This window comes from Chiloscyllium plagiosum, unplaced genomic scaffold, assembly GCF_037043375.1.
Source record: "Chiloscyllium plagiosum isolate Xiang-an unplaced genomic scaffold, Cpla_swu_hap1 HiC_scaffold_32, whole genome shotgun sequence".
Classification (NCBI taxonomy): Eukaryota; Metazoa; Chordata; class Chondrichthyes; order Orectolobiformes; family Hemiscylliidae; genus Chiloscyllium; species Chiloscyllium plagiosum.
The window spans coordinates 32,280,427-32,291,284 of NW_028270170.1; the positions used below are offsets into that span (position 1 = coordinate 32,280,427).

The 10,858-nt window shown below is 43.1% G+C and overlaps 1 protein-coding gene across 6 annotated transcripts in view; it reads right to left on the reverse strand.

Moving 5' to 3' along the window:
- adam11 (ADAM metallopeptidase domain 11) overlaps positions 1-10,858 on the reverse strand; it is a 163,081-nt gene that overhangs the window by 78,472 nt on the left and 73,751 nt on the right. For all 6 annotated transcript variants that reach the window (XM_043675211.2, XM_043675210.2, XM_043675216.2 and 3 more), the window contains one exon: positions 2,763-2,833. In XM_043675211.2, the coding sequence (XP_043531146.2) occupies positions 2,763-2,833 (71 nt within the window). The remainder of the gene's footprint in view (positions 1-2,762; positions 2,834-10,858) is intronic.

Genomic DNA, 10,858 nt, shown 5'->3' on the forward strand with positions numbered 1-10,858 from the left:
AGGGATTAGATTCCTGCAGATAAAGCTCCAATGGGAACTCAGTAAGATTGAGAGACAGCGTGAATGTCTTTCAAAGGTTGGGTGGGGGAGTGGTGAGAAAATGTCCATGGAAACAAGGAAGACATGGTCCTTTTATGGGTTATATCTGCTTGAGGAAATTCCTTGTCTATCTGATCCTTTTCTCCAAGAGTCCTCATTCCCCCAAAGACACACTTTCTTCCAGAAAGAGTCCATTTAATTGCTCCAAAAGCCCAGCTTGATGCCCATTCCCTGCGACCAACTCATGACGCCACCTGCTGTTGGAGGTCCTGGACAACTGCTCGAGATACCCTGCTCACCCTCACCACCCTGTTCCTGCAGCTTCCGCCACACCTGACTTCTTATAATCTAACTGAGCCTCAATAAATCCATGTTTTCTGGGGAAGAGAATTCCGCAGATTAACAACTCAGAAAAAAATCTTACTCGGTCTTAAAAATTAGATCTTGAATTCTAAAGTTGTGTCCCTTCTCCTTGCCTCTCCGTTAAGGACAAACATTCTCTCAGCATCCAGTTTAGCTACCCCAAAAATCCAAGTGTTAAAGCCCAAACTGTTCAACCGTTTTTCCTCCTTTCTACCATGGGATGTGGGCATCTCAGGCAAGGCTGGCATATGTTGGTCATTGCTAATTGCTCTTGAACTGAGTGGCTTGTTTTGTCATTGTAGAGGACACTTAAGAGTCAACCTCATTGGGTCTGGAGTCACATGGAGGCTTAGGTATAGGGGCCAGGTTACTTGTGTGATAATTGATGATAGATTAATGGCACCCCATCTGAGGCGAACTTTATAAATCACAGGTATAAAGTGAATTTAAGTTCCACCACTTGTTGTGGTAGGATTTGAACCTTTATCCCTACAGCATTAGCCTCGGCCTCTGCATTTCCCAATCCAATAACACTATCAGAACATCTGTACAAACCCCTTTCTCATCCAGGAATAGGTCATAGATTCATACAGCACAGAAACAGACTCTTTGGCCCAACCAGTTCATGTTGAACATAATCCCAAATTAGACTAATCCCACCTGCCTACACTTGGCCAATATCCCTCCAGACCCCTATTCGTGTATTAATATAGGTGTCTTTTAAATGTTGTAACTGTGCCCACATCCATCACTTCCTCTGGAAGTTCATTCTACACGCGAACCACCCTCTGTGTATAACATTTGCCTCTTGTGTCTTTTTAAAAAACTTCCTCATCTTAAAAACATGCCCCCTGGTGTTGAAATTCCCCACCCTAGGGATAAGACACTCACCATTAACCTTATCTATACCCCTCATGACTTTATGAACCTCTGTAAGGTCACCGCTCAACCTTCTGCGCAGCAGTAAAAAAAAAGTCCCAGCCTTTCTTTATAACTCAAACCTTTCATACCTGGCAACATCGTGGTAAGTCTCTTCTGAACCCTCTCCAGATTAATAATATTCTTCCTATAACTGGGCAACTAGAACTGGACACAATCCTCCACCATGACTTCTCAACTGAGGACTGAGTCAAGAGAACCTTCACTGAGCTGTTTTTCAGTTTTGAAATAAGGAGATCAAAACTGTGCACAGTAGTGTGGTCTCATCAAGTACAGATCAGTAAAATTTCCCTACTTTTACACTTCATTCCTCTGGAAATGAACTTAAAAATTCAACTTGCCTTGTGAATCACTTGCTGCATCTGCAAACCAACTTTGAGAGATTCACACAGCAAGACATCCAGATTCCTCTTGTTCTGTAAACTCCCTATATTTAAATATATTGCCGTTCTATTCTATCTGTCAAAACAGACACATTCAGAATTTCCCACATTGTACATTCCAGCTGCTGAATCACAACCTATCCATAGACCTTTGCACCATAGACTGGCCACCTCCTTTTCCCTCACAAATAGACTGTAAACAATTGAGGCCTCAGAACTAATTCCTGTAGAATTTCATAAAAATAATAAATTTAAACATAATTCCCCTTTCATGAAACTCAGTCAAAAATTAGGGTGGTATCTGGATAGGCATGTGGTTACAATTCCAAATTTGATGCTCAGAGTTTTGGGGAATTGCTCTAGTAGTTAACCATTAGTGCTATAATCCCAGTTGATGGTATTACTAGATGAGATAGATCCAAGAAAAACAATCTGATTTTATAGGTCCTCCTTTTTTAGTTTACTCAGTTAACCAGGTGGTTACTTACTGAATCACATTCACATGGCTGTAGATGTTCTTTAACAATAGAATGAGTGTATACAAACAAAGCTGTAATCAGTTAGAAAGATTTTAACACAAACATTAAAACAAAGATTCCACAATTTTCTCAACACTATCCATTACAAAGATTCAGGCCCAGCAAAAGTATACCCCTATCTCAACCTGAAGTTTCTAATCAACTGGCACAATCCAGATTCTCTTCCTTGAACTGTGCTGACAATTTTACAATTCCTCTCAGAGTCTGACAGTATGAACTTTTCATAATTCTGATGGGGTGTACTTATTCAATTCTAACCACCTAAAGATTTCTAATCCAAAATCCTCCTGGTTTAGAAGATTTCACAAACTGGAAAAAACGCTGCTTGTTGTGGTGGCTGGTTTGAATGGAAAATGCTTGCCAGGAGAGAAATTAAAACTTGTTTCTGAATTCAACTCTCTTCTCAACTAAACCTCTGGTGATTTCTGTTTGCAGTTGTCACAGCAGGTGAATCCACCACCATCTCCTTGTTAATTGACTGTGAAGACTTTACAATCACCTGTCGTTTGGTTCGTGTCCTTTGAATTTCTGGAGGAGAGTTCTGTTGCATGTTGGCATCAGTAAAGCACCCTAAGAAGACACACAGTGAAAGAATATGTAAAAATATGGTCGCTCTGTGTAATATAGACATAATATTTCAGAAATGGATGGGTTCTTCATACAGACAGTGGAAAGTAAAAGAATTAGCAAGCACAGCAGTCTTGGTTCTGACGAGCAAAGTACTGACTGCACTTAATCATAATGCTTTGTATATATTGGACCAATAATTTAGTGCAGCAGTTAATTAATTTTTTTTTAATATGATCTTTCTACACAGAATTTTCTCCTTTCATCAATCACTTCCTTGTCTGTTTGAAGAATGTTTCACATCTGAAAATTTTAATGTTGAGAAACACGAGAGACTCCAAAGGATTAAATTACTCACACATTTAGCAACAATAGTTCAAGAGATTTGGATAAAATGGGAAGTATTTTCCATGATCAAAATATGTTTGTTGAGGTAAACATAATAGGGACCACTCTAAATTTGTGAAATTGTATGAAAAGGATGACAGCAATTCAATATTTTGTTTTGATTGAATGGAAGTAAAAAATAAGGTCTCCTGGCACATTTTAGAATCAACACAAAGATCTAACCTAATGAGTGATTGGAAATTAATTGCCACTGCAGTGTTGTGGATTTTCTGGAAGATATAGACTGTAGTTAAATAGATAGTGACACCTTGAAAAATGTCCAGATTACAGAGGAGGTAATGCTGGATGTCTTGAAACGATTAAAGGTGGATAAATCCCCAGGACCACATCAGGTGTACCCTAGAATTCTGTGGGAAGCTAAAGAAGCGATTGTTGGGCCGCTTGCTGAGATATTTGTATCATCGATAGTCACAGGTGAGGTGCCGGAAGACTGGAGGTTGGCTAACGTGGTGCAACTGTATAAGGGGGGGGTGAGGACAGGCCAGGGAACTATAGACCGGTGAGCCTGACCTCGGTGGTGGGCAAATTGTTGGAGGGAATCCTGAGGGACAGGGTGTGCATGTATTTGGAAAGGCAAGGACTGACTAGGGATAGTTAACATGGCTTTGTTCGTGGGAAATCATGTCTCACAAACGTGATTAAGTTTTTTGAAGAAGTAACAAATAGGATTGATGAGGGCAGAGTGGTAGATGTGATTTATATGGACTTCAGTGAGGCATTCGACAAGGTTCCCCATGGGAAACTAATTAGCAAGGTTAGATCTCACCGAATACAGGGAGAACTAGCCACTTGGATACAGAACTGGCTCAAAAGTAGAAGACAGAGGGTGGTGGTGGAGGGTTGTTTTTCAGACTAGAGGCCTGTGACCAGTGAAGTGCCACAAGGATCGGTGCTGGGTGCACTACTTTTCATCATTTACATAAATGATTTAGATGTGAACATAAGAGGTACAGTTAGTAAGTTTGTAGATGACACCAAAATTGGAGGTGTAGTGGACAGCAAAGAGGGTTACCTCAGATTACAACAGGACCTTGCCCAGATGGGCCAATGGGCTGAGAAGTGGCAGATGGAGTTTAATTCAGATAAATGAGAGGTGCTACATTTTGGGAAAGCAAATCTTAGCAGGACTTATACACTTGATGGTAAGGTCCTAGCGGCTTGGATAGGATAAATAGACAAAGTCTTTTCCCTGGAGTCAGGGAGTCCAGAACTAGAGGCCATAGGTTTAGGGTGAGAGGGGAAAGATATAAAAGAGACCTAAGGGGCAACTTTTTCACACAGAGGGTGGTACTTGTATGGAATGAGCTGCCAGAGGAAGTGGTGGAGGCTGGTACAATTGCAACATTTAAGAAGCATTTGGATGGGTATATGAATAGGAATGGTTTGGAGGGATGTGAGGGTGCTGGCAGATGGGACTAGATTGGGTTGGGATATCTGGTCGGCATGGACAGGTTGGACCTAAGGGTCTGTTTCCATGCTGCATATCTCTTTGACTGTATGACTTGAGCGCTGGCAGATTGGTTCACAGTGACCTAGGATCGAGAAGGTCCACCCCCTGCTTTGGTACATGCAAGTCACGGATACACCATCAGAAAATTCCCACCGGAAGAGGCATTGCTTCTCGTCAGCATGACAGTAGTAAGAACAACTGCATTACTCTTCAGGCACAATTATTCAGACTCTGGGGAGCCATACAAATACAGCTGTCCCCCGAAGGCTAGTGTACAGCCTACTGTCTCCATGGACAAACTGTGTGGGTGGTGCTCAGTGTAGCAGGAACATTCACTCATTCAGAACCATTACATTATACAATGTTCCTCTAGCTATTTTCCCATTAGTTAACCTATTGAACACAAGTACATGTGGGCGGCACGGTGGCACAGTGGTTAGCACTGCTGCCTCACAGCGCCAGAGACCCGGGTTCAATTCCTGACTCAGGCGACTGACTGTGTGGAGTTTGCACATTCTCCCAGTGTCTGCGTGGGTTTCCTCCGGGTGCTCCGGTTTCCTCCCACAGTCACAAAGATGTGCGGGTCAGGTAAATTGGCTATGCTAAATTGCCCGTAGTGTTAGGTTAAAAGGGGTAAATGTAGGGGTATGGGTGGGTTACGCTTCGGCGGGTCGGTGTGGACTTGTTGGGCCGAAGGGCCTGTTTCCACACTGTAAGTAATCTAATCTAATCTAATCTAATATAACATTTACTACTATCCTATCTCAATCCCCAGCCTCCAACCTCAGAATATTGAAGACTGTTCAGACTTGGAAAATCAGTACGTCCTCACCTTGAGGACTGTTGAGCTTGGTTCTGATCACTTCTGGAGGATCTTTATCTCTGAGTTATCCTTTGCAGAGGATATAATTTCTTGTGGACTTTGGTGCTCGTTCATTTGCTGATCTGGAGGATCCTCAATCTTCTAAATTTCCTTTGCACAGAAACTCTTCATAGAATCGCCACAGTGTCGAAATAGGCCATTCAGTCCAACAAGCCCACACCAACCCTCCAGACCATCCCCTATCCACGTCACCCTATATTTCCCCTGGTTAATACTCCTAACCTAAACATCCCCGAACACTAGCACAGCCAATCCACATAACCTGCCCATCTGAGGACAGTGGGAGAACTGTGGGGCCACATGGTGGCTCAGTGGTTGGCACTGCTGCCTCACAGGGACCCGGGTTCGATTCCAGCCTCAGGCGACTGTCTGTGTGGAGTTTGCACATTCTTCCCGTGTCTGCGTGGGTTTCCTCCAGGTGCTCTGGTTTCCTCCCACAGTCCAAAAATGTGCAGGTTAGGTGAACTGGCCACGCTGAAGTGCCCATAGTGTTCAGGGATGTGTAGGTTAGGAGCATTCGTCAGGGGTAAATGTAGAGTAGTAGGAGAATGGGGTCTGGATGGGTTACTCTTTGGGGGCGGTTGGTTTGGAATTGCTGGACCCAATGGCCTGTTTCCACACTGTAGGAATTCTATGAAACCGGAGCAGCCTGAGAAAACCCACGCAGACACAGGAAGACCGTGCAAACTCCACAGAGACAGTCACCCAAGGTTGAACTCTTCCCTGCGAACTGAGGTAGTTGACCCATTACATCATCAGGGGGACCCTTAAACTCACGAATGTCCATCAAGGGAGATGGCTGCTCCATGAAACAAGCATTTTATACTTTGTAGCAGATTAGATTTTTGACTGGGCAATATGTAATTGGAAGAAGTAGTCTCTGTTTCACAATATTCTAAATGCTCTTGAGAGTATCCTGAATCTGTGGGCATGGAATCTCATGACATTTATTAAAGTTTATTCCCCTCAGTTACTGATCAAGCTGGATATCTTCAGGTGCCCTCTGTGATGGCTTGACTGCTGAAGTAGATTGTTTAGACTCCCTACCTTGTTACTAAGAGATCACTGCACACTTGAGGCTATTTCTGTTACAGGCACCGACTGTTTTAGAACACAGAGAATTGTACATTTCCATCAGCCCTATGAAGTCTCCAATGTCCCCCATGTTAACAATATTAAACAGATCTATATTAATTCGGAGTAATCTCAGTGGATTTTTTCTTCTGTTTGGGCTGTGCTATGAGTCTAGGAAGCCCAATGGAAAATTCCACCAGCGACTCCATGAACACTTCCACCTGGAAGCCTTCTTTGGAGAGGGTGCAAAGAAGGTTTACCAGGATGCTGCCTGGACTGGAGGGCTTGTCTTACGAAGAGATGTTGACTAAGCTCGGACTTTTCTCTCTGGAGAGAAGAAGGAAGAGAGGTGATCTGATTGAGGTATACAAGGTAATGAGGGACTTGGATAGAGTCAATAGCCAGAGACTTTTCCCCAGGGCAGGGGTCGTTATTTTAAGATATTAGGAGGAAGGTATAGAGGAGACGTCAGAGGTAGGCTCTTTACGCAGAGAGTTGTGATTGCATGGAATGCATTGCCAGCGGTGGTGGTGGAAGCAGAGTCATTAGGGACATCTAAGCAACTGCTGGACAGGTACATGGACAGCAGTGAATTGAGGGGTGAGTAGGCTAGGTTATTTTGTTTTAGATTAGAAATAATCTTCGGCACAACATCATGAGCTGAACGGCCTATTCTGTGTGTACTTTTCTATGTTCTATACTATGTTCTAGAAGCACAAGGGCAGCACATGCATGGGAACACTACAGCCACAAGTTCTCCTCCAAGCTACTCACCAAACAGACATGGAAATATATCACCGCTCCACGGGGCATAACTACAAATTGAGGGGTGATAGATTTAAGACACATGTCAAAGGCAGATTCTTTATGCAGAGAGTGGTAAGGGCATGGAATGTCCTGCCTGCCAATGTAGTTAACTCAGCCACATTAGAGAGATTTATACAATCCTTGGATAAGCACATGGATGATGATGGGATAGTGGAGGGGGATGAGCTTAGATCAGATCACAGGTCGGCACAACATCGAGGGCCAAAGGGCCTGTTTTGCACTGCGTGGTTCTATGTTCTATACTGTTACTGGGTGAAATTCCTGGAATTCTCCCCTTAAGGGCATTGTGGGTCTACCTACAAGCACACGGACCACAGCTCACCACCATCTTCTCAAGGGCAACCAGTGTTGGGCAATGAATGCTGGTCCAGCCAGTGATGCCCGCCTCCCACGAGTGAATAAATAAATAACAAAAACACTGTTTCTGAACCAGTTGTTCTCTGGGGTCGGGTTGTCCATGTTCTCCAGTTCTTCTGATAATTTGATGTCAAGCTCAAAAGTTTTTGAGTACAAACAACATAAAAATCTTCAAATCTCTTACATGCGTTGCAATGTGACTTGTACCATTTTCTTGACCGTTATTGCGTTTGGCAGTCTCATTTTTGTAGGCTGTAGTTTCTATTTCTTCAGCCATGGTAATTGGTCTGACAAGAGAGCAACACTTAGTCCTGTATCAAACTTAAAATCAACAGGATGTCATTGACCAGAAGCTCAAGTGGACTCACCACATAAACACAGCGTCTACAAGAGCAGGTCAAAGGCTAGTAATACTGTGGCGAGTAACTCACCCCTTGACTCCCCAAAGCCTGTCCACCATCGAGAGGCACAAGTCAGGAGTGTGATGGGATATTTCCCACTTGTCTGGATAAGTGCAGCCCCCAAAAACAGTCAGGATGCTTTTCACCAACCATGACAAAGCAGCTCATTTTGTGCATGACACTGCATTCACAAGCATCCACTCCCTCCACCACTGATGCTGAGTCACAGCAATATGTTCTACCTACAAGATATTGTGCAGAAATTCACCAAGAATCCTCAGACAGCATCTTCCAAACCCATGACCACTTCTATCTAGAAGGACAAGGGCAGCAGATATATGGGAACACCACCACCTTCAAGTTCTCCTCCAAGCCACTCATCATCCTGACATGGAAATATATTTCTGCTCTTCACAATCACTGGGTCAAAATCTTAGAATTCACACCCTAAGGGCATTGTGGGTTAACCCATAGCAGATGGACTGCAATGGTGCAAGAAAGCAGCTCACCACCACCTTCTCAAGTGCAACTGGGGATGGGCAATAAATCACCTCAATACTGCTTATATTGTTTTCACAAGCAATGTGCAGAGATTCTCACTGGGCAGAGGCAAGATGCCAATAGATGGGGATTCACACGTTTTAAACATCTTGTTAGCAGCTCAACTTGACACATTAGTATTCAGCCTCCCATGTCACCAAACTTGTCCAATAAATGAGATGTCAGGAAAATGCTTCATGGAAACCAATATGAATGCATGGCAAATTCAGCTCTTCACTTTCTCCAACCAATGTCCATCTTAGAAACTGGGCACCAGCATCTGTGGGAGCCTTCCATAGACACTGGCCACACTCAGCCACATCTACGCCATTGTCATCTGACACGTGACAGCCTCCACAGCCGCTCTTGGCACATCTCCGATCCAATTACAGGATCCTTCAGCACTGCAATGCTGCACTGACAACTGCCATTGTAATGCTACGGCGAGGATACTATGCATTCTGGTACGTGAACTCAGGTAATGGATTGAATCAGACTCACCGTTTTAATGCTCACTCACTCTGAGCCTGTCTCAATGCTCATAGCGTTACTGACTTGCATTGCTTTGCCTTTTTGCACCTTGTCCACTCAGCCAGACACATCAGACTCATAGTACTGCTGCCTTGCCATGTCATTGTGCCTTGCCATGTCATTGTTGCTGGCTCAGAAAGTTAAGGGTTGTATCTGATGCCAGTCCTGGCCATGTTAGTGGTGTTGGGATTTAGGTTGATGAGAGAAGATATTTTAGGCAATCAGGAGATTGGTAGACAATGAGTCTTGGTGAGAGGTGAGTGCAGTAGTGAAGGTAGAGTGAGCGAGTGGTATTGGAGAGAAGATGGTGGTGCATACGTTAGCAGAGTGGAGATGGACATCGACAGTTTTCCTACAGTGTTGGGCATTCCTCCAACTAGCAGTTTTTTTTACCAGGATGACAATCTTGGACCAGGCTGACCTGCTCTGCTGTTGTGTTCCCCACTGCTGGGACAAAGGGCGGAGGCAGTCCAACTTGTGCATCTCCCCATAGATATCCAGGGAAATGTTGATATCCATGTGGGACAGGTCCGGACTGGCTGAAAGAGCTTGTTCAGTCTACAACAGCCTTTTAAAGATGGCACATGCCCAAGGAATGCCAGTAAATTCTGGGATATCTGATAAGTGACGAGTTGTTCCAGGAATGGCACATGGTTAGATAGGGTTGAAAGTCACATGTGAGAGATACTGTAGGTCAGGGTAGGGTAATTACTGAATCCAAGTGGAGAATATGAAACTTTATAAGAAGAGCTCTAACCTGAAGCAGTATATCGTATATTCTTATATTCATCAGTACTGTTTTAAGTTCAATTACAGTCGAACTTGCTCTGATGTTTTAGTTGCTGGCCTTTTCAAATTCTGCTTAACAGTGATTATTTATTAAATTCTTTAACTAAGTTTTAAATTCTGTTTTGTCATGATTTACTTTCAACGATTAAACACAGTTAATTTGTAATACGGTATCCTCACCATTTTTGTAGGGATTTTCCTCATTTTTATTGGTCAAAATGGTGACTACCTATCCTTTCCAGGATTTTCATGATTTTTATTTTTCCCATTTCTTCCTGTACAAAAAGAATATTTTCTTAGCCTGCATGGTCTAAAACACTTAAACGCTTTCTCCTACGCAACTTTCTAAAAATAAATGTTATACAGTTTAATTTTGTAACTTAGTCATTTTAAATCTTTAATCTCTCTAACTTTTCTTCTTCTACTAGAATCTTTCACTAGCTTTATTTAAATGTGCTCTTTGCATGCTTAAATATATTTAGAGGTTTTCTCAATTCCACAGAGCGTATATAAATGTATTTTCTGGCCTTTCATTGATGTTTTTTACACAGCCACACCTCATGGAGCCTAATCTTGTTGGAAGTGACACTCACTGTGAGAGAGGGAAAACTCTTTTATCACTATCTGGCGTTCCTGACTGGTCTTTGCATTTTATTCATAGTTTATCCCCTTTCCCTTTGGAATAGCAAATTTTACTCCTGGACCCTTCCCTTCATTCCCTCCTTTGCTAATGCTGTTGAAGGTTTGTCTTTGGGGTTCTAAGCTTG